The sequence below is a fragment of the Delphinus delphis genome, chromosome 10 (genome assembly GCF_949987515.2).
Source record: "Delphinus delphis chromosome 10, mDelDel1.2, whole genome shotgun sequence".
NCBI lineage: Eukaryota > Metazoa > Chordata > Mammalia > Artiodactyla > Delphinidae > Delphinus > Delphinus delphis.
Window position 1 is genome coordinate 51861669 of NC_082692.2, and position 23676 is coordinate 51885344.

Here is a 23676-nt window from a genome sequence, read left to right on the forward strand (position 1 = left end):
TAAGAACAGTAAAGTGTGGTGTCGGGGTCCTGGTCGTGAAGCTGTTTGCTTGTAACGTGAAAACATTTCTCCCGTCTAGGAGCCCTACCTTGTGAGTGGTGGAAACGTTCTTCCATCCACAAATACCTTCTAGTTATCCCCTGTGAAAGATGTTCTCTAGGCTCTCCTTTCCAAAAACAACATGGACTTGTTATAAATATTATAAATGCCTATTTGTTAAAATGTTCTGCCCCCAGTGGGCTGCTGCCAATTTAGTGTAATCATCTCAGGTTTATTGGCCTGTGTGTCCTCCTCTTAATGCGAAGCTCTGCCAGGCCTCTCTGCGAGAGCACAGGAAATAGCGGGTGGATGTTTTTTTCTCATTTAAGGAATTATTACTGTTAAGCTCGTCTAAGGGAAAAGGAGGCTGGGGTCTGTCACATCATCTTGCCCAGGAAGGAGCTTGGTGAACTGTTTAAAATTTCAGCTCCTTTGGCAGCAGCATCTTATTCCAGTTTTAATGGGAGCACTGGTTTGTGACCATGCCCGGTGGAGCATCGCCTGCCTAGTTAAATTGTGAAATAAACTAAGGGGTTTCTAGGTGTAACTCAGCTGCAGGGAAGAAGTTCCAGTAATAGAGATGCATTGTTATTGGCAGCCTTAAAAAAACCTCCATGGTCGCCTGTTCTTCAGAGAAAAGTCCAAGCTGAGCCACGGATAATTAGCTTCTCCCAGGGGAGGGGAGGGGAGGGGACTTGTCATTTTTAGACGCTCAGTGGAAGGAAAATGTGACAGTAAGTATGCAAATTAACAAGTCTTGTTTCTATAAGCCTGGGCTTATCAAATTTTTCAACCAAAAATCTCCCCAACCTCTGAGAGTGAACTCAGGGATCTGAGGGTGAGGCTTGATGCTGCCCAGGTGGATTTTTCTTTTTTTTTGGAGTTTTATATTGTATTTTTAAAATTCCTGTGAGCCTTCTCCTCTGTGATATTTCTGGTTTTGATTTTCAGTGGAAAGGTACTGTCTTAGTCCGTTCGGCTGCTTTAACAGCATACCGTAGACTGGGTGGCTTGTAAACCTCAGAGATTTCTCTGTCACGGTTCTGGAGGCGGGAGGTCCAAGGTCAAGGTGCTGGCAGATTTGGTGTCTGGTGAGAGCCTATTTCCTAGTTCATAATTGGCTGATTTCTCACTGTGTCCTCGATGGCAGAAGGGAAGAGGGAACTTTCTGATGACTTTTTTATTTATTTATTTATTTATTTATTTTTATTTATTTATTTATTTATTTATTTATTTTCAGTACGCGGGCCCCTCACTGCTGTGGTCTCTCCAGTTGCAGAGCACAGGCTCCGGACGCGCAGCAGCCATGGCTCATGGGCCCAGCCGCTCCGCGGCATGCGGGATCCTCCCGGACCGGGGCACGAACCCATGTCCCCTGCATCGGCAGGCTGACTCTCAACCACTGCACCACCAGGGAAGCCCCCTGATGACTTTTTTAGAAGGGGCCTAACCCCATTCATGCACTGGCCTCGTGCAAGCTCCACCCTCATGACCTAATCATCTGCCAAAGGCCCCACCTCCAAATACCGTCACATTGGGGGTTAGGTTTCAGCATATGAATTTGGAGGGGACACAAACTTTCAGTCTATAGCAGGTATTAAGTTATTTATCTGTGATAGCACTTTTGCCCTAACTTACCCCCAAATCTTTGGATAAAATTGATGCTAAGATAATGTGGCTTCCCATACAACTGTGCTGCAGTGTTGTTTTCTGTTTGTTTCATCTCCCTGGCCACACTGAGCATTCTTCAAGGGAAAGAGCTGTATCTTTTTTCTTGCATGCGCTGGCCTCGTGTAAGCCCATCTCTTTGGTTGTCCTGGTGTACGGTAACCTTAGTGCCCCTCATTCAGCTGGTGGAAGAAGGAATGTGGCAAAGTGCCATGTCCTCCCCAAGATTAGTCATGTGTACAGTATTCCTGGACAGTCACAAAGGAAGTCCCCAGGGGCCAGTGGCTGACTGTAAAATGCCGGGTTGAGCATCTGAACCCACTGAGTGGAGGGACATTACCCTCCCAGGAGCAGTGGTAGGTGATGTCATCACCTAGGATGCAGACACTTAATGGGAGCCGTGAATAAGCCGGCTCAGGACAGCTGGCTTAGAAACTTCCCTCAGGAACTCAGGTCTGCTCCTAAGATGAAGCAGACGCAGCCAGGTGGTGCAGAGGCCAGCCCGGCAGGGGCCCCGGCACTCCCCCGACCTGCTGGCCGTCCAGGCAACATTACGTTGAAACAGATCCTCCCAATGACGAGCCGTGCTCGATTACATGACCCGTTCACCCCATGCAGCCATTGCCAAAGGAGATTTTGAAGGTGTGCCAACTCAGAAATGCTGATGCCAGAAATATCTGTTTCCAAAAGTGCCTCTGGTCCTGTCATGCCCTCCTGGTGAATAAAATCTGAACTCCTTAACCTGCCATCCTGAACTCTCCACAGTGTGGCCCCAACCACTCTGTCCCTCCCGGTCTCTCGCTACCAACCCTCTGTTTTTGCCCACATCCTTAAAGCGGGTGGGTGCCAAGCCCCCACCTCACCACTGCCTGCCATCCTGGCCTTCCTGAGGCTGTTAGTCCTCTCCGAGCACCCAGAGTCATTTTTTGCTCCTTCTGAATGAACCTCTCAGCATTTCTTGACCTGATTGCACTTCCTAGGCCCTTACCCTGGGCTGTGCTGCAGTTGTTTTCTGTTTGTTTCATCTCCCTGGCCACACTGAGCATTCTTCAAGGGAAAGAGCTGTGTCTTTTCTCTTGCATGCACTGGCCTCGTGCAAGCCCATCTCTTTGGTTGTCCTGGTGTACGGTAATATTAGTGCCCCTCCTTCAGCTGGTGGAAGGAGGAAAAAATGGAGTTTCACACAGATGTGCTATAAATAGATGCAGTCTAGGAAAACTCAAGTTTACGTGGAGTTAGAAGGTAATTATGCTCCCAAACAGAATTTTATGCATCCCCTTGTGAATGGCCCTTCTCTAAGGCTTTTAAAATAAATTTTGATTTACAGCAACTTGATAACATCTTTTAGGAAAAAAGCTAGAGTGAAGTTTGAATTTGAGACTCCGAAACAAGATTGCCAAAATAATCCCATTGCATTTTTCTTAATTACAAAATATCAGATTCAGCACATGAGGGGTTTTTGGAAGGCAATTGGAAGGGTCCATTCCAAATGACCAAATTGTATAAGCTGTGCTGCAGCCTCTCCTTGTCCTTAATGTAGAGAGAACTTTCATTTTTTATATGACAGGTCAAAAAGACTGGCGTGTAGAATATACTGATAATGGAAACTGCCTGGACAGTCTTCAGTAATATGGCAAATCAGCCTCCTTCTCTGTGGATTCTTTTCTGTTGCAGTAATAGGTGAACCTTCAATCAGTGAATATTAAAACCCATGAATATATACCTATATGTGTGCTATAGAGGTATGTGATCCTCACCATCAAGAAAGAAACACTTAATTGGTTTTTTGAAAAGATTCAACAAAATTGACAAATCCTTAGGTAGGCTAACTAAGAAAAGAGAAAAAAAGACTGAAACAAAATAAGAAATGAAAGAGGAAACATTACAACTGACGCCACAGAAATTAAAATGCTCACAAGAGACTGTTGTAAACAATTATACGTCAACAGATTGGGCAATCCAGAAGAAACAGATTAATTTCTAGGAACATATAATCTTCTAAGACTGAATTGTGAAGAAATTAAAAACTTGAACAGACGTATAACTTAGAAAGAGATTAAATCAGTAATCAAAAACCTCCCAAAAAAAGAACCAAGGACAAGATGGCTTCACTGGAGAATTCTACCAAACATTTAAAAGAGAATTAACACCAGTCCTCTCAGACTTCCCAGAAATTGAAGAGGAGGGAGCACTGCCAGACTTATTCTATGAGGTGAGCTGATACCAAAATGAGACAAAGATACTATAAGAAACCTGCAGACCAATATCCCTAATGAACGTAGATGAAAAAATCCTCAACAAAATACTAAGAAACCCAATTCAATGACACATTAAAAAGATTATACATCATAATCAGGTGGAATTTATTACTGGAATGCAAGGATGGTTCACTATATGAAGGTTAATGTATAACACACCACATTAACACATGAGGGACAAAAGCTGCATGATCATTTCAATTGATGCAGAAAAAGCACGTGACAAGATTCTACACCCTTTCAAGATAAAAATGCTCAACAAACTAGGAACAAACTCAACATAAGTAAGGCTATATATGAAAGCCCATAGTTAACAATGTACTCAATGGTGAAAAACTGAAAGCTTTCCCTCTGAGATGAGGAAAAAGGCAAGATGTCCATTCTTACCACTTCTTTCAAAATAGTACTGGAAGTCCTAACCAAACTAAGTAAGCAAGAAAAAGAAATAAATGCAGATAGGAAATGAAGAAGTAAAATTCGCTCTCTTCCCAGATGATACGATCTTGTATGTAGAAAACCCTAAATATTTCACCAAACAAAGCTCCTGTTAGAACAAGTAAATGAATTTAACAAAGTTGCAGGATACAAAATCCACACACAAAAATTAGTTGCATTTCTATACACTGGCAGTGAATAATCTGAAAAGGAAATTAAAAAACAATCCCATTTACAATAGCATCAAAAAGAATAAAATACTTTGGAATAAACTTAAGGAGGCAAAAGACTTGTACAATGAAAACTACAAAGCACTTCTGAAAGAAATTAAAGAAGACAAATAAATGGAAAGACATCTGTGTTTGTGGATTGGAAGACTTAGTGTTGTTAAAATGTCCATACTACACAGAGCAGTCTACAGATTCAATGCAATACTATCAAAATTCCAATGGCATTTTTTGCAAAAGCAGAGAAAAAAAATTTTTTTAATAACATCTTTATTGGAGTATAACTGCTTTAAAATGCTGTGTTAGTTTCTACTTTATAACAAAGTGAATCAGCTATACATATATCCCCATATCTCCTCCCTCTTGCGTCTCCCTCCCTCCCCCGCACCCTATCCCACCCCTCTAGGGGTGGTCACAAAGTACTGAGCTGATCACCCTATGCTATGCGGCTGCTTCCCACTAGCTATCTATTTTACATTTGGTAGTATATATAAGTCCATGCCACTCTGACTTCGTCCCAGCTTACCCTTCCCTCAAGTCCATTCTCTACGTCTGCATCTTTATTCCTGTCCTGCCCCTAGGTTCTTCAGAACCATTTTTTTTTTTTTTAGATTCCATATATATGTGTTACCATATGGTATTTGTTTTTCTCTTTCTGACTTACTTCACTCTGTATGACAGACTCTGTGTCCATCCACGTCACTACAAATAACTCAATTTCATTCCTTTTTATGGCTGAGTAATATTCCATTGTATATATGTGCCACATCTTCTTTATCCATTCATCTGTCGATGGACACTTAGGTTGCTTCCATGACCTGGCTATTGTAAATAGAGCTGCAGTGAACATTGTGGTACATGACTCTTTTTGAATTATGGTTTTCTCAGGGTATATGCCCAGTAGTGGGATTGCTGGGTCATATGGTAGTTCTATTTTTTTTTAGTATTTTAAGGAACCTCCATACTGTTCTCCACAGTGGCTGTATCAATTTACATTCCCACCAACAGTGCAAAAGAGTTCCCTTTTCTCCACACCCTCTCCAGCATTTATTATTTGTAGATTTTTTGATGATGGCCATTCTGACTGGTGTGAGGTGATAACCTCATTGTAGTTTTGATTTGCATTTCTCTAATGATTAATGATGTTGAGCATTCTTTCGTGTGTTTGTTGGCAATCTGTATATCTTTGGAGAAATGTCTATTTAGGTCTTCTGCCCATTTTTGGATTGGGTTGTTTGTTTTTTTGGTATTGAGCTGCATGAGCTGCTTGTAAATTTTGGAGATTAATCCTTTGTCCCGTTGCTTCCTTTGCAAATATTTTCTCTCATTCTGAGGGTTGTCTTTTCGTCTTGTTTATGGTTGCCTTTGCTGTGCAAAAGCTTTTAAGTTTCATTAGGTCCCGTTTGTTTATTTTTGTTTTTATTTCCATTTCTCTAGGAGGTGGGTCAAAAAGGATCTTGCTGTGATTTATGTCATAGAGTGTCCTGCCTATGTTTTCCTCTAAGAGTTTGATAGTGTCTGGCCTTACATTTAGGTCTTTAATCCATTTTGAGTTTATTTTTGTGTATGGTGTTAGAGAGTGTTCTAATTTCATTCTTTTACATGTAGCTGTCCAGTTTTCCCAGCACCAAAGCACAGAAAAATTTTAAAATTCATATAGAATTTCAGAGGATCATGAACATCCAAAAAATCTTGAGAAAGAAAAGTAAAGCTAGAGGCCTCACACTTCCTGATTTCAAAACTCGTTATAAAGTTGCAGTAATCAAAGCAGTATGGAAATGACATAAAGACAGATGTCAAGCTGAGTACCATCACTAGTTTTCAATCCCAAGGGACGCGAACATCTTGAACTGATCACCAATCTCAGGCAGCACTTCAAACACTTCTGCCACTGCACCTTGGAATTGGAGTTACCAAGACAAACACAACTGGATGGGACATCGCTTTACCTAAGTAGAGAAGAGACATCAGTTTCAATAGTAGACATCAGTCCCTCCTCACTAGGCAGCCCCCCTGGTGGCCAACATAGGGCAGTTGGCCTGTGAACACCCTTCTTAAGCCACAGCAGAAAGCCCCCAACGCTTCCCGTTTGGAGTCTGAAAGCTGGGGACATGCCTGAGGGCCATTGTGTACATACTAAAGCAGAACAAAGGAACACTCGTTGCGATTGAAACAGGGAAAGATATTCCCACACAAGGTGATGAACCCTGCACAGGCTCTCTTGGTAATGCTGTGTTCCAGGCCCGAGGCCCATTCTTTTCTTTAAGGGAACTTTATTTTTATTTATTTATTTATTTATTTATTGCTGTGTTGGGTCTTCATTGCTGTGCGGGCTTTCTTTAGTTGTGGTGAGTGGGGGCTACTCTTCATTGCGGTGCGTGGGCTTCTCATTAAAGTGGCTTCTCTTGTTGCGGAGCATGGGCTCTAGGCACATGGGCTTCAGCAGTTGTGGCACGAGGGCTCAGTAGTTGTGGCTCGCAGGCTCTAGAGCGCAGGCTCCACAGTTGTGGCACACAGGCTTAGTTGCTCTGTGGCATGTGAGATCTTCCTGGACCAGGGCTTGAACCTGTGTACCCTGTATTAGCAGGCGGATTCTCAACCACTGCGCTACCAGGGAAGTCCCTGCAAGACGGATTCTTAACCGCTGGACCAGCAGGGGAGCACGTCGCTGGTGCCTTTTCAGCTCCGTGGAAGCAAGACCTGACTGCTGAGGGATCCGAGCCCTCGGCTAAAGATGAAGCACAACCTTATTTCCTGCACTCAGAGTCCCTTAGACACCCAAAGGGCGCGTGGACCGAGGGAAGGACAGACTGCATAGATCAGCAGCCTGGACAGAGAGCTGCAGAGCCCCAAACGTCCAGCACATTGATCCTGCTTCCTCAATGTGAGGGTTCGGCTTTTCACACCGCAGCTGTGGGTCGAGCGCTCGGCATCTTTGGTGGAGGAAAGCGGTTCATGATCCTCCTTGCTTGGTTTTTATTACAGTGCTTTTAAGGTTGACATTAAAGAGCGGCCGTGTGACTTCTGATACTGTACTGTTTACAGTGTCTGAACTGCTTTGTCTGACCTCCTCCTTCTCCTGGTGCCTCAAGGGTGGAGGACAGAGGTGGACCCCCACCCCTGGGGGGATGTGCCCACAGGGGGCCTGCGATGCAGTAGAGTCAGTACACAGGAAGGCTCGTCAGTGTGAGATGCTTCCTTGACCTCAAGCAGAGCTGTGCTCCTGTGGGCGGTGCTGGGAGGTTCTATAGCAGAAATGAGTCCTCAGACCCGGCTTTGTAGACTGTGGATTTGGACCTGACCTTACACTGGGGAGCATGACTCTCTACACCATGCGGCTGTGAGTGGCTGAATGAGATGAGTGATGTAACTGGCAATACCATAGGCAGACACTGATGCTGATGAGAGAGCAAGACAGTTACGTTGTGATGGGATGGAGGGTCTCCCCAGGTCGAAGAGGAAGGTGCTGCTTTGTAGTGATCCCCACTCCCCATAATTCCTTTTTTCTCCTCCTTCATATTGCTTCTTCCCTATAAGCCTTTCATCTCTCTTCTGTTCCTTAAAAAGTATCCCTTTTCCTTCCGCCCTTTGCCTTTTATACCCCAGCGCTTCTCCAAAACGGAAGGAAGCCAGCATTCAAAGAACGTTGCTGAAAGAAGCAAGCAGGGCTGGGAGCCGGGCCGGCGTCTGACCACAAAGGGCTCCCTCAGCCTCAGGGACTGAGGAGGCCTTTGGGTGTCACTGAACCCAATCCTTTCACCCTGAGAGTGCTGCTACCACACAGTTTGTTCTGTTTTCTTGAAGACTCTAAGCTATTTGACCAGGACTGACTGCTCCTTTGCTTACTGGTGACCCAGGACCATGAATCCAGTGTTGTTCACTGATTCATGGAGAATATTGAGATGATGTGTGTCCTTTGTGAGGCCTGAAATCTTTGATCAGGTCATTGTCACCCAAGATCCCTCGTAAGCCCCTGGTGTATGGGGTTTGGGGGAAAGGAGGGAAGGAAGGTGGGCCTTCTCAGAGCTGAGCTGCTGGAGGCTTTCAGAACACGTGGCTGCACCCCTCCCCCAGGGACGTCGATTCAGTGCTGGGTGGCCTGAGAATCTGCGTTTCTTCTTCTTTTTAAAAATATTTATTTATTTGGCTGCGCTGGATCATAGTTGCGGCATGCGGGATCTTTAGTTGCAGCATGCGAACTCTTAGTTGCGGCATGTGGGATCTAGTTCCCTGACCAGGGATCGAGCCCGGGCCCCCTGCATCGGGAGCGTGGAGTCTAAGCCACTGGGCCACCAGGGAAGTCCCAGAGTCTGCATTTCTAACAAGCTCCTTGGAGGTGTGCCTGTTGCTCTGGGGACCACACACTCGGAGAAGCAAGGCTCGAGGGCAGAGGTTGGCAGATGATAGCCTGCCAGCCAATCCAGCCAGCCACTTGTGTTTGTAAATAGTTTTCGTGGAACACGGTTACTCCCATCCTTTTGCATATTGTCTGTGGCTGTTTTCATGCCACAGGGGCAGAATGGAATAGTTGTGATGGAGACCATATGGCCCAGAAAGCCCGAAATACTTACTACGTGGCCCTTCACAGGAAAAGTGTGCCAGCGTGTCCTCTAGCACATCCTTAATGCCCTGAGCCCCATGGTTCTAACTACAGGAATAGACCCCACTTTATTTCCAGGACCCTTACTGCCAAGATGCCAGCTCTGCTAAGCATTGCCTCATGTTTCCTAGAGGAGAAAAGCATGAGACCAGTAATCACTGCTGTTTATGTAGCTCTTTGCAGGTCACAAAACACCTTCAGACCCTGCAGCAACCTAGATGGTGCCACGCCCATCTCATGGAGGCACAGACTGAGGCTTAGAGGGGCCAGAAAGTTAGTGACGAACTTAGGTCTTCGGTCCTCCCTCCCTACCACTCTGCCTCTTGGACACAAGCCCACATTGGATGAACTTCGTGTATTAGTCATCTATAACTGCGTAACAGATTACCCCCAAGCATAACACTTTTAAACAGCAGTAAATATGTATTGTCACTCGCAGTGTCTGTGGATCAGGAATTCAAGATCAATTTAACTGGGCATTTCTGGGTCAGGCATTTTCCTGGGGCTCAGTCAGGTGTCTTCTGGGGCTGCAGTCAGTTAAGGCTTGACTGAGCCTGGAGATCCATTTCACCAAGGCAGTCACTCGCCTGCTGGCAAGTTGGTGGGAGGGCTCTGTTCCTCTCTGTGTGGGCCTCCCCGCAAGACTGCTTGAGTGTCCTCACAAAGTGGCTGCCAGCTTCCCCAGAGCCCAGGAGAAGCTGGATCCTTTTTATGACCTAGCCTCCCAAATCACGTAGCATCATTTCTGCCGCACTCCGTTCAACAGAAATATTTGAGAGGCGCCTGTACTCAAGAGGTGTGTCAAAGAATTTGTAAATATATTTGAAAACCAGCCCAGTATGCAGATTTCCATTCAGTCGCCTGCTGGGACTGTTGAGGTTCTGTGGTTTCCCTGAGAGCAGGCCTTTAATTGATCATAGATGTCACACTAAAGTTCCAAGCGAGAGCAAGGTTAAGTCACAAACTACTAGCATCACGTAGGCCTCAAGCTTTGTTCTGCTCTGCAGCACCCAAAGGTCTCCTGTAATGGTACTTGAGGAGCGGTCAAGCAGGGCCAGAGGGAGACACCCACCCTCATGGTGTGTGAAAGTGGGAAGACGACCAAGAAGAAAGTGGTTTGAAATACCCCTGGGTGACTCACATATGCATCTCCCAGGTGCTGGTCCCCCCACTCCCATTTGAAAACTACTTTCCTAACTCTGTCTTCCCCATTTCCCAGATTGGGAAGCAGAGGCCTGAAGAGGCACAGTTTCTTGTTGAAGAAAGCAGCAGGTATTAAGCATACTTCAGTAAAGCTTAGTCGGGGCACATGGATTAAATTTGCCCTTCCAAGTCTTTGTATTAATTAATCCTTATCGCAAGCCAGCCGAGTACATTTCTTGTCAGATCTGTTTCCAGGCAACATCTGGGTCTAATGGGTGGGTCCCAGACCGAGTTTATTCTTCCACATCCTGCCACCTCTGTGGAATGTGCTTCAAGTGTAGGAACTTATCCAGACAGATGGTAAACTCTGATCTCATTCCACCTTAGAGGGACCGTAGCTCCTAAATCTTTCGTAAGCAGTGTTTGGTCACCCCCTAGTGGGTAAATGGAAAAGTTCGCCATGCTTGCTGAACAGAAGCACTACTGATCTGGAAGGGGCGTGGAGGTGACTCGACAGCACTCAGCAGGTGTAGGGAGCTGTCATCTTGAGTATGATGCAGTTCCTCGGTGGTGCAGGGAAAGGGTGCAGGCTTTTTCCCTATCATCTCCTCTGGCTCAATGTGTTAATAATCTGGTTTATTTGAAACAATGCAGGAAACAAAAATATAACAACTATATGTGCATGTGTGTATATTTCCTGATGCAGAGAGTAAGTGTGACGGTTAACAGGATTGGCTAAATTTTTTCTGTAAAGGTCCAGATAGTAGATATTTTAGGCTTTGCAGCCAAAGGCCATGCATTCTGCTGTTGTAGCATGAAAACAGCCTTAGATAACGCTTAAATGGATGAGCATTGGCCATGTTTGTGGATTGTACATAACAGGCAGCGGGGCTGCGGGTGACCATGGCCCACAGTTGTCAACCCCCATGAAAAAGAAGGAAGTGGATTGTGTTCATCTCTCACACGAGGTGGTAGAGTCCTCAGGGGTGGGGACTCGTGCCCTGCTCACGTTTGGAGCCTGAGCACCCAGCACTGTGTCTGGCTTGTAGCAGGTGCTCACGGCGTGGTTGCTGACCTGAGGTGGCTCTGATGTCAACCTCTGTAATATATCAGCTTTCTTCCAGGATTTCTTGGTCTTCATTGAGTTAAAAACAGCAACTCTCTGAATCGGATGTTTAAAGCATCAGAGCAGATAGGATTTGCAGCCATCCCTGTTTTCTTTCTATTTGTCTCTATTTTAAAGGAACCAAGGTGCCACGTGAAAGGCCAGCAGATAATAGGCTTTGTAACGATGAGCTCGAGCACTGCCTGGTGGCCCAGCATCAGTGGGCAGCTCTGAGGAATTTTGTTTCGCAGAACCAGGCATGGGTTTGCATCAAGGCATCTGCTCATTTTACCAGAGCTTATTTCTGCCCAGAGACTTGCACTTGGGAGGGGTTGGCTGGTGGCATTCTAGGTGATGCTCCGAACCAGCACAGAAAGAAAACAGAGCAGGTGCTGGCCTCTTCAGCCTTGCATGTGGCTGGCCCTCAGGGCAGGTTTGTGGTCTGCCAAACGCTCTGTTTTTGCCATTATTAATCACAATAGTAGTTATCATTTATAGAGCATCTTGTCTCATGTGAATTCTAGAAGATACATTTTATCCCTGGGTACAGATGAAGAAACTGAGGCACAGAGAAATTAACTGATTTGGGGCATGTTATTGATATTTTGTGGCAGCATAGTTAAAAGTCTGGGCTAAGTTATGTAACACTTAGTGCCTGTTTCTCCATTTGTAAAACGGTCCTGATGAAAGTTATTCAGAGGGCAGCTGTGTGGGTTAAAGCGAGGTGAGGCATGTCAAGCTCTTCCTTACTCTCTAGGACATAATATGCTATTACTATTACCTGGGGCCTGGCCACATAGTAAGTGCTCAAAAAATATTGGTTAAGGCTTCCCTGGTGGCGCAGTGGTTGGGAGTCCGCCTGCCGATGCAGGGGACACGGGTTCGTGCCCTGGTCCGGGAAGATCCCACATGCCGCGGAGCGGCTGGGCCCGTGAGCCATGGCCGCTGAGCCTGCGCGTCCGGAGCCTGTGCTCCGCAACGGGAGAGGCCACAACAGTGAGAGGCCCGCGTACCGCAAAAAAAAAAAAAAAAAAAAAATATTGGTTAAAGAGAGAAATGTTATTTGCCCAGTCACACAGCTGGTAAGAATTCAAAGCCTGAATCTTTCTACCAGGCCAGATGGCCTTGGCATTGTACCATTTAACCAAATAGGAACGGAGGACATGGTAACCATGATATTGAGGGTGTCCGCACAGGCAGAGAGGACAGAGCTGAAGGGTCAAACGCTCCTGGTTCACTTAGCCTGGCATCTTGGGCATCTTGCCCATAGGAGAGGCCTCAAGTTCAGTCCATATGTCCGGGAGCTGGACATAGGTAAGACTCCTTGGCTCCATACAGGTGTAAAAATCTTGAAATATAGAGAAGAGGATACTGGGAAAGGAGGAGGGGATGGATTCCCGGGAGTCACTGTCAACCCTGATAATGATACTAGCATAATAGTAATAACTGACCCAGCACCCAGCTGATCCCAGGCACTGCTGTGCATATATTAACTCCCTTTGTCTTCCAACAACCCTATGAGGAAAGTTTCTGTATCCCCATTTTACAGATAAGGAAACAGGCTCAGGTTGGTAACTTGGCCAAGGACAGGTGGAATCTGGAGTACCTGATTTCCCCACTGAGCCAGCTCTGCTTCTCAGTCTGACGTTACCGCGAGTGCTAGCATCGCCCCAGCCAAAGAATGGGGAAGTGGAGAAGGGGAGGAAGACACCAAGATCCAATGCTACCAATTAAAATAACATCAGACTAGATGTTTGGTTCTGCTCTGACCACTAACTAGCTCTAAGCTTGTTGATCCCAAACATCTCCTGAACTTCTCTTCCAACATTCACATTCTTTGGCCCTTGAACCGCTATGGAATGAATCTTGACTTTGAGAAAAGGTGCTCTCTGGAGACTGACATCCGATGCCAAGCCATGGGTCAGTCTCCTCTGGAACTGAACTTCCATCTGACCTTCGTGTGTTAGGTCAGAGCCTGTGGGAGACTCACGTCATCAGATGGGATGTCTTTGAGATCTCAGAGTCTTGGCTTTCCCTCCATCACCCAAATGTTGCCTGGCTAACTCCCATTCACCTACTTAATCTTAAACTGCCTCTGACCATCCAGACCTGGTTGGGTCCTTGTGCTTTACATTCTTGTATCAGCCTGGTTTCCTTTCATAGGACTTAACCACAGTTCATAGTCGAATATCCATTGACGGACCTTTTCCAGAGGCAGAGACCATGTCCGTTTTCCCACATCATTGCACCACCAGTGCACACTCAGTGAGTTTCTTTTTAAATAAATTATTTATTTATTTTTGGCTGCATTGGGTCTTCGTTGCTGCTTGTGGGCTTTCTTTTTAATTGCAGCGAGCAGGGGCTACTCTTTGTTGCGGTGCGCGGGCTTTTCTCATTGCGGTGGCTTCTCTTGTTGCGGAGCACAGGCTCTAGGTGCGTGGGCTTCAGTAGTTGTGGCACACGGGCTTAGTAGTTGTGGCTTGCGGGCTTTAGAACGCAGGCTCAGTAGTTGTGGCGCACGGGCTTAGTTGCTCCGCGGCATGTGAGATCTTCCTGGACTAGGGCTTGAACCCCTTGTCCCCTGAGTTGGCATGAGGATTCTTAACCACTGTGCCACCAGGGAAGCCCTCAGTGAGGTTTTTGAATGTTTGAATGTTGTCACGTGTGTGTGGTATTAAACATGGCAGGAGGAGACAGCCTGGCATGGTCATATTGTTTGGTTCTCTCCTTGCAGGACACAAAAGAGTAAGTCTACAGTAGCCAGTTTTCAACGCCACTTTATTGCAAGGAGTTAATATGGTCAATGATCTAAAGCCCAATGAGGTATCTTGGAGGTGCGCTGAGCTCACACCTGGATCAACACAACTCCTCCGGGGCAAAGCCAGCTGGAAACAGCTGGTGCGTTGTTCCCAGGGTAGCCTAGTTCATTGTCAGTAGTCACCTGTTTTCAAGGCTGAAGGACAGATGGTGCCCATCCCGGTTCCAGGCTATAAAGTCAGAAAGAAATCAGCTAACCCGTAGTGCCTTGAAAAAGCCCTGGCTCATAAGAGATGCTCAGTGTACATTTGAATAAATGAGACCCTTTAAACTCCTCTGAGCAGCAGAACAGCTGTCACAAAGTTCAGAGGCAGGAGAGAACTCACAGACAAACTCAGTGTGTCTTTCAGTGTGATTTTTAAAAATCTAAGGCATCTGTTTCCTTGGTCCACAGGACCCTAGAATAAGGAAGCTGCGTGGGGGCATGTGCATGCGGAGGGTCCAGCAGGGCTGTTGGAATCAGCTCGCTGACGGTCTCAAGACCTTCACGGCGTTGAAGGTTTTCAGTTTTAAAAAACTTTCTTCATAGAAAAAACACAGATATCTGGTACCATTCAGGAAGTGGGGTGGGTGGGGCAATCAATCTCATTCCACAAGGCAGTTAATTGAAATATTCAGTCCATTGCATCATCCCTATTGCTTTCCTCTCCTTGTTATCATTTGTTCAGGTCAATATTCAGTATTTATTATCTCTGTGTAAATATTAGAGTCGTGTTACAGCGAACACTTAACTACAAACAGCTGCTAATAGTTTCTTCTGGTATTTAGTGACATTAATAACGTACATATTTTTTAAGAATTTGCTCACTTTTCTTTGTAGCTAATTCACCTCGTGTTTTTCTAATAGCCTTTCAGTAAAGTTTCCCACAAGCCGTTCCCATCAGATAATGAGTTCTCGTTTTTATCTTGGATGCATTTCTCCTGGGGATCTCCCTTCACCTTGGAATTCCCTTTACCTTTCTGTTGGGCTGACTTTCTGGTTTCCTGGATCCCTTGTCTTCCCCTTTCTTGGCTTCCTCCCTCACTTGGGGTGAAGCAGATTCCCTAATCGACTCACCAGGTTAAGAAGGTAAAGTGACAAAAGGCACGGTGGTGATGGCCTTCACCATGCCTGTCTTTTGTTTTGGGTTTTTTTAAATTATTATTTATTTGGCTGTGCTGGGTCTTAGTTGTGGCACGCAGGATCTTTTAGTTGCGACATGGGGGGGATCTTCCCAGACCAGGGATGGAACCGGGGCCCCCTGCATTGGGAGTGTGAAGTCTTAACCACTGGACCACCAGGGAAGTCCCTGTCTTTTGAGTCACTCGGCTCCGATCTGACCGGGTTATACCTTCTGTGCCTGGATCGTTTGTCATGCCTGGATTTCCCCTCCTTCTGGGGATTACCCTCACCCTTTCTCCCACAGCGTTCTGTTGGTTTACTCAATAGTTCCTCTTTTAGAGTTTATACCCTCATTTTGTTGGGTCATATCCTTCAGTAGATTACTGAGAGAGAATGTGTGGAAGGTGGATTCTTTTTAGATGTTGCATATCTGAAAAAAAAAAAAAGTCTGCCTCTTGCTCTTCACTGATTATTTTCCTGGGTAATTTCTGGGTTAGAAACCACTTTCCAGTTTGAAGGCATTTGCCATTATTTTCTAACATTCTGTCTGCTTCTGGAAAAGGTTAAAAGCCTTTCTGTTTTCTGATCCTTGGTGGTTCTTTGATTGTTCAAAACATCTTCTCTTTGCACCTGAGGTTCTGAGATTTCTGAACCTCCGCTGGGTCTGTTTTCATCCATTATGCTGGGTACTCAGGGGAGCCCCTTCCAAAAATGTGTCACTTTTGTCTCCTTTCCTATTCATCTCATTCTGATGATAATTTTAGAAGGGTTTGGGAAAGGAACAAAGTTAGATTCATGTGTCCATTTTGACATCTTTACCTAAAAGCCTAAAATACATGCTGAAGCTACAGGAATTGGTGCTAACACAGCAGTCAACACAGATGAGTGGAATAAAGGTTCCAGAAACTGACCCAAAATGTGAGACGTCATCAGTAAGTGATAACAGATCACCTGACCGTCTGCTGGAAAAAAATAAAGTTGGACTTTCTTCACCCCATATATAGAATTCAGTTCTAGTTTGTTTAAAGATTTAAGCATACACACAAAACTATCAGAAAATACAGGAGAATATTTTTATAATCTTGTGCTGAGAAAGCCCTTCCTAAGCACATAGGAATAGAAGAAGGCTCAAAGAGCTACCAGTTAACTGTGTAAAAATGTTAAACTCCCATGTGACTAAAGACTGAATTTAAAAAAGCTGGATGGGAAAATATTGCCTCATATGTAGTTTGTTACCATCCCTGTTATGTAAAGATTTCTACAGATCAGTAAGAAAGTGATTTTTTTAAAACGTCAATAAATCAGAACTAGAAGTGGCTAATAAATATTTGAAAAGATGCTCTTCCATCCTCAGGACTGATCAGGAAAATGCAAACTAAAATAAACAAGAAGGATACAGTACATCTGTTCTTAGTGTGTGGTCCCTGAACCAGCGGCATCCCCTGGGAACTTAGAAATGCAGATTCTCAGATCCCTTCCTAGACCTACTGCTAATCACAAACTCTAGGGGGAAGCCTATCCACCTGTAGGTTAACAAGCCCTTCAGTTGATTCTGATGTTTGAGAACCATTGCTGGGCAGCTGAGAGAGTGAACAAATGACGTTCAGTGTCGTGGATGAAACTCACAATGTTGAGTGAGAGAAATCAGACATGGGAGCATGGACGATAGGATTCCATGTCTCTGAAGTTCCAAAACAGGATGACAGAAACCAGGGGGGTTGGGACCCTCAGAGGCGGGAAGGAGTAACTAGGCGTGATGGAACCCCCCGCTCCGCCACAGCAGTGCTAGTCATGTTCTCTTTCTTGAGTGGATGCTGGTGACACAAGTTGGTCCAGTTTGTGAAAATTCATTGAGCTGTTCACTTAGGATTTGTACACTTTTCTCTGTGCTGTACTTCAGTCAAGCAGTGAAGGGCAAAACATGAGATCTCTTTTGTTTTGTTTTTTAGTCAGGTTTTTAATCCTTTAAAACCTGGGCATTTAATGAGGTTGGAAGGGAAGAGCAAACATACTCAGATGAGAGGATGAGTTAGCACAAGTTTTTTGATGAGTAATTTGACATACCTCTAAAGCTTAAAATATTCTAGAAATTCTACTTCTAGAAATCTATCCTGGAATTCATGTTTGCAGAGGTATACATTATATAAGAATGTTCCCTGGGTATTTTTTGTACAAACATAAAGGAGACAACTTAAATTTTTCTCCATAGGGAACTGGTTACATGAATTATGGAAAACTGGGCAGCTGTTAAAATCGACATAGATCTGGTGGCATGGCTGACTGAAAGAAACAAGTTATAGGCACCATATACTGAGTGATCCATATTTTTAAAGGAGAAAGAAAAGGATTTGCAGGTGGTAGTTATAAATGCAAGCGAAAGAAGTTAGGAAGGCTCAATGTAAAATTTTTATATTGGTTTCTCGAGAATTTACAACTGGTGTTTGTAACTTCTTTGTGTGTTTTATGTATAGTTTTTATACTGCTGTGCTTATTTTTACCTGCACTTATCACTTTCGTAAACTTTAAGTCTTAGATTTACCATTCAAAAAAAGGGTTGGCTTAAAATAATGTTTATCAGTGAAAAAACAAACTATTTTTGTAGTCTGAACAAAGATCTACTTACACACACACACACACACAGAGCTGAGTAACATTTTTGTAGAGTGCTTTTCATCAGTATTGGTTATAGTGAGAGACAAAAAGTGTGCTTCTGGATATATTTCACTTACCTAGGAAATTCACTTAGGCAGAGTAATTCTTTTCTTGACAGTTCTTTTCCTGTGTTTGCTGGTAAGATCTTGGGTCAAGGATTCCTGTTTTTTGAGAGACAGCTCAGTTAGCAATATCATGTCTGTGTGTAAAAGATGACTGCCGCTAGCACATTAGACAGCGTCTCTGGATAGTGGACTCCGCTTGCTTTAATAATGAAAACCATTTTCACGTTCAGAGCCAAGAGCTGTTAGCTGAGCCTGTTTAGCTGGCACAGGCTTATGCCGGCAGCTCTTAAACTCTTGCACACTCCTGGAGAGACAGCTGCCACGTTGCCGTGGCTCTTCCTGTGGTTATTTCCTGTGTGAATCAACAGAGGGCCCTTCTGACCTCTTCAGTTTGAATCAGGAAGCCCTTCTTGTTGTTTCAGACCCTGCCATGCTGGATGAGGTGTGTTACCTGTCTTACTGATCCAATGGAATAGCACACCTGTGTGTGTAGATGACCTGTCAGTTGTGATGAATTCCGACCAAAACCCCATGGGTGTTGAGGCTTAGCACTTTCTGGGATTTTATCCTGTTTTGTGCTGCTTCACTTCCAGTCAATTCCGTTGCCACAGATGTAAACACAAAAGTACATCTCCATTAAATGTTCCTTCGGAATTCGTATACGACATCAAGCAGATAAAAGAACATCAACTTTCAGCTCTAAGGAGGGGAAGCAACAGCACTTAGAGTCTGTTCCCTGTTCCCCAGCACAGACATCCAGACCTCGCCAGGGAGGTGGGTTTGTCTCAGTGAACAGTTTAAAAGTTCCCCTGGAAGCCTGTCTGAGGGCTAAGTGATCCTAACACGAAGTCTTTCCTAAAGAGGGGCCTGAACTCTTCCTCCTGGACTGTCCACTTCTAACCCCATCCTGAGGTCTCTGGCTCCCCTAGACTGGATAGGTTGTAAACTGAGCCCAGGTCAGCCCTTTAACCTGTTCCTCTTTCATCTTTCCAGCTGAGGAAGTGACACCCTAATCCACTGGGGAGTCTTTCCAGAAACCTGGGGGTAATTCCACTTTATCCTAATCTAATCTGTCAAATCTGTGAAGGTTCTGTCTCCTTCTGAAATTTCCCTTGAATCACTCACTTCCTAGTATCCACCAGCATCTTGGTGTTGGATGCATCATCTTCTTCCACTTGGATTATTACAGCAGTCTCTGAACTGTTTCCCTACCCCTACCCCCGACTCTGCTTGCCTGTTCTCGCCATGCAGTCAGAGTGATCTTGCAAAAACTTAACCTGATCTTATCATTGTCTGGCTCAGGATCCTCCTGTAGCTCTTAGGATAAAGTACAAAATCCTTAGGTGTCCTGGGCCCACGTAATCTGACCCTCCCCAAGCCCTCTAACATCTTGTACCCATGTCCTAATGTCCTCCACTCTCCTACAGGTTCTAGAAGGCCCCTCCCCTGCAGCCCTCTGCCCATGCCATGCTCTCTGCCTGGGACGGTGTCTTCTGCCCGTCTTACTAGCTCCCAGAGGGTCTTCAGGCCCTTCCTCAGCACGGCCCCCTCGGACATTTGTTGTTCCTGCCTAAAAGGTCACAGCCCCTGTCACAGACCCTTGTCACACCCTTTATTTCCTTCAGAGCATTTTCACAACTGTAACTATTCAGATATTTCCCCCCATGAGACTCTAAGTCATGCATGAGCAGGTCTGTTTGGTTTCTGCCCTGCTGTATCCTCGGGGCCCACGGAGCAGGAAGCCCAGCCTGTGGCATGTGCTCAGGGCAGGTGCTCAGGTGTCAATGCCAAATGACCAGCTTTGTGATCAGAGTCACTTTCATGTCTTGTCCCACATCCCATGGAGAGAGCTGAGACAGGAAGGCAGTCACTTGCCCCGAGTTACACAGCAGCCAGATCTGCTGCCAGAGTCCGTCCCACATGCCTGATGCTGTCTCCTGGGAATAGAGTTTCGATGCCAACTTTCCTGAGTTAGAAATAAAGTCCTCCTGGGCCCTGGAAGGCACACCTCGCCGTGGCCTCCCTCCTTGAGGACCAGAGACTCACACAGCGTAGACCAGCATCCTTCCTTCACTCAGTGGTGATGTGATGGGGCTTCGGGCTTGTCTTGCTCTGTAGCAGCAGTGAAGTTGGGCGACCGTTGTTGGAATAAATGCATAACTTATATCTTGTTCCCTTCACAGGTATCGGGAGCAGATTCCAGCCACAGATGTGTGTTGTTTTGCCCCTCTTTATTAGTGCTGACATTTAAAAATCGAGATCATCATGTACAAACTTGAGTTTCTGTGTTCTCCTGGGGGTGGGGGTGGGAGAAATACCGAGAAAACCAGCCCACAACTGGCCAGAGCTGGGCAGAGACTTACCCCGGAAACAAGGCTTGGGTTTCTTGTTTGTCCTCGTCTCTGCCCTGCCTGTTCTGTTCATTCATTTTACCTTCCTAGCATTTGCAAGAATGTGAGCTTGCGGCCAGATTACATTTGGTACATGTACCCATATATATGAGTAAAAATTGTAATTGACACTTTGTATAATTACTTTTTTCTCTGTCCCCACTTCCTCCTCCTTCTTCATTTTCCCTTCCGCCTCCCTTTTCTTTTCTCTTTTACAGGTTCTGGGACTGCTGGTATGGACACTGATCGCTGGAACTGAGTACTTCCGGGTCCCTGCGTTTGGCTGGGTCATGTTTGTAGCTGTGTTTTACTGGGTCCTCACTGTCTTCTTCCTCATCATCTACATAACGATGACCTACACCAGGATTCCCCAGGTGCCTTGGACCACGGTGGTAAGGAAACCATGGATGTTCTTCCTGTCCACTGCCCATTAGGTAGGACGGAACTTAGTCCTTCTCCAGACAATTCGGGATTGTCTCTGCCAACAAAGCAGAGGGCAAAGCCAGGGAGAACCCAGCACAGGTGTTTTAAACCTGAGTGTGAAACAGCATTGTTGGAAGGTCCAGGAATTCCTTTTAGGCAAAGTAGCAAACCGGTCCTCAGAAGACTGAATCAAGAGATACACTGCGTACACTCTTGTTTTATTAATTCCCTATGAACAGTGTCATCTAGGAACAGGTGTGTCAGGGCATAGCCCCTGCAGATCTTCTGTCCTCCAAACCCCTCCTGGGGCCGTGGCTTTAACCCTTTTTGTACCAGAGTTCTTTGATGTTGAGAGGTGAAGAGTTAGAATGAAAAATGAAAGTCACTGTTAGAGCAACTAGGTGACCTCACATGGGGGAGCAGGAGTGATCAAGAGCGACTGGATTCCTGGGCTTCCCTGGTGGCGCAGTGGTTGAGAGTCCGCCTGCCGATGCAGGGGACACGGGTTCGTGCCCCAGTCCGGGAGGATCCCACATGCCGCAGAGCGGCTGGGCCCGTGAGCCATGGCCGCTGAGCCTGCGCGTCTGGAGCTCCGCGACGGGAGAGGCCTGCATACCGCAAAAAAAAAAAAAAGAGTGACTGGATTCTTGTCCTGACTCCATGCTGGGTGCATGATTACAAAGGAAGTCACAGCCTGGGGGTGGGGCAGGGGGAATAGATAAGAAAATATGTAGATTACAGAACCTGTCTTTGTCTGCTTGGGTGCCAAAACAGAATACTCTAGACGGGAAGCTTCAATGACTGAAATTTCTCTCAGTTCTAGAGGCCAGAAGTCTAAGATCAGGTGTCAGTATAGTTGGTTTCTGGTGAAAGCTCTCCTCCTGGCTTGCAGATGCCTGCTGATCTTGCTGTGTCCTCATATGGCAGAGAGAGAAAGAGAGGATGTGAGCTCCCTTTCGTCTCAGAAGGGTACTAACCCTCTCGGGGGACCCCACTCTCATGAGCTCCTCTAACCCTAATTACCTCAAAGGCCCCGTATCCAAATACTATCATGTTGAGGGTTAGGGCTTCAACATATGAATTTGGGAGGACACATTCAGTCCATAATATTCTGCCCTGGGCCTCCCTGGTGGTGCAGTGGTTAAGAATCCGCCTGTCAATGCTGGGGACACGGGTTCGAGCCCTGGTCCGGGAAGATCCCACGTGCCACGGAGCAACTAAGCCCGTGTGCCACAACTACTGAGCCTGCACTCTAGAGCCCACGAGCCACAACTACTGAGCCCACGCGCCGCATCTACTGAAGCCCACGCACTCTAGAGCCTGTGCTCCTCAACAAGAGAAGCCACCGCAATGAGAAGCCCGCACACCACAACGAAGAGTAGCCCCCACTTGACTCAACTAGAGAAAGCCTGTGTGCAGCAACGAAGACCCAACACAGTCAAAAATAATAAGTAAATAAAAATAAATAAATGTATAAAAAAATACTATACTAATATCAATAAAAATAATAATATATTTTTAAAAATTCTGGCCCCCCCCCAATCTTGACCATCTCACGTGCAAATACATTCGTTCCATCTCAACATCCCCCAAACTCATTCCAGCATCAACTAAAGTCTTGATCCAAAGTCTCCTTTAAGTATCATCTATGTCAGATATGGGTGGGGCTTGAGGTACAGTTCATCCCGAGGCAGAATTCCTCTCCAGCTATGAACCTGTGAAACCAGACAAGTTGAGTGCTTCCAAAATACAGCGGTGAGACGGGTACAGATAGACACTCCCATTTCAAAAGGGAGAAACAGGAAAGAAGGAAGGGGTGACAGGTCCCCAGCAAGCCCAAAAGTTACGAGGCAAATTCCATCTGATCTTAAGGCTCCAGAACAATCCTTTTTTTGGTTCAGTGCTCTGCCTTCCTGGTGCATTGGGGCGGCGTTGTCACCCTAGTGTCTCTGCAGGGCAGCCCTGCCCCTGGGACACTGGGTGGGGACATCCTGACTCAGAAAACCCACCCTTTGAAACTGAGGAGGAACCAGCCTGCCCACTGGGTGGCAGCCCTGATGATCTCGGAATCACCTTCGGGTGATTCATTCTTTTCCTGAAAGATAAAGCTATTTCGCAGTCAAATAGTTCTGTGGTTCATTCTGTCCCATAGAATCCAAGAAGTTCCACAGCCCTCCTTCATTTTGGCCCGTCTGCATCCCCTTCAGTTCAAACTTGTAAAGTTTCTACTGGTATAATCCCTTACCTATTCCTGGCTTCTGCTGAGACTGTCGATTAGATCTGTGGTTTGTACCTGTAATCTCTTTTTCAAAAGGCTGTTTGGCCACACCCTGAGCGTTCTCTTCTGAAAGAGCTTTCTCATTTTTCGCAATATGGCTGAGCTGAGAATTTTTCAAATCTTCAAGTTCTGGTTCTTTTTGGTTTTGTTATTTTTATTTTTTTGGCTGCGCTGCGCGGCATGTGGGATCTTAGTTCCCTGAGCAGGGATCGAACCCATACCCCCTGCATTGGAAGTGCAGAGTCTTAACCACTGGACTGCCAGGGAAGTCCCACTTCTGGTTCTTTTTTGCTTAACAATTCCTTCTTCAGTTCATCTCTCTCCTTTTGCATTTTCCTCCAAGCTGTCGGGGGAACCAGGCCACTCCTTTGGCACTTTGCTAAAAAAACACTAGAACACCTTTCAGACAAGTTCTTTGCCACTTTATAGCAAGGATCACCTTTCGTCCAGTTTCCAATAACATATATTCCTCAT

At 45.7% G+C, this 23676-nt stretch overlaps 1 protein-coding gene across 2 annotated transcripts in view; it reads left to right on the forward strand.

Moving 5' to 3' along the window:
- The window catches only part of CMTM8 (CKLF like MARVEL transmembrane domain containing 8), a 92181-nt gene that overhangs the window by 64545 nt on the left and 3960 nt on the right, over nt 1-23676 (forward strand). For both annotated transcript variants that reach the window (XM_060022095.1, XM_069541137.1), the window contains exon 2: nt 20720-20893. In XM_060022095.1, the coding sequence (XP_059878078.1) occupies nt 20720-20893 (174 nt within the window). The remainder of the gene's footprint in view (nt 1-20719; nt 20894-23676) is intronic.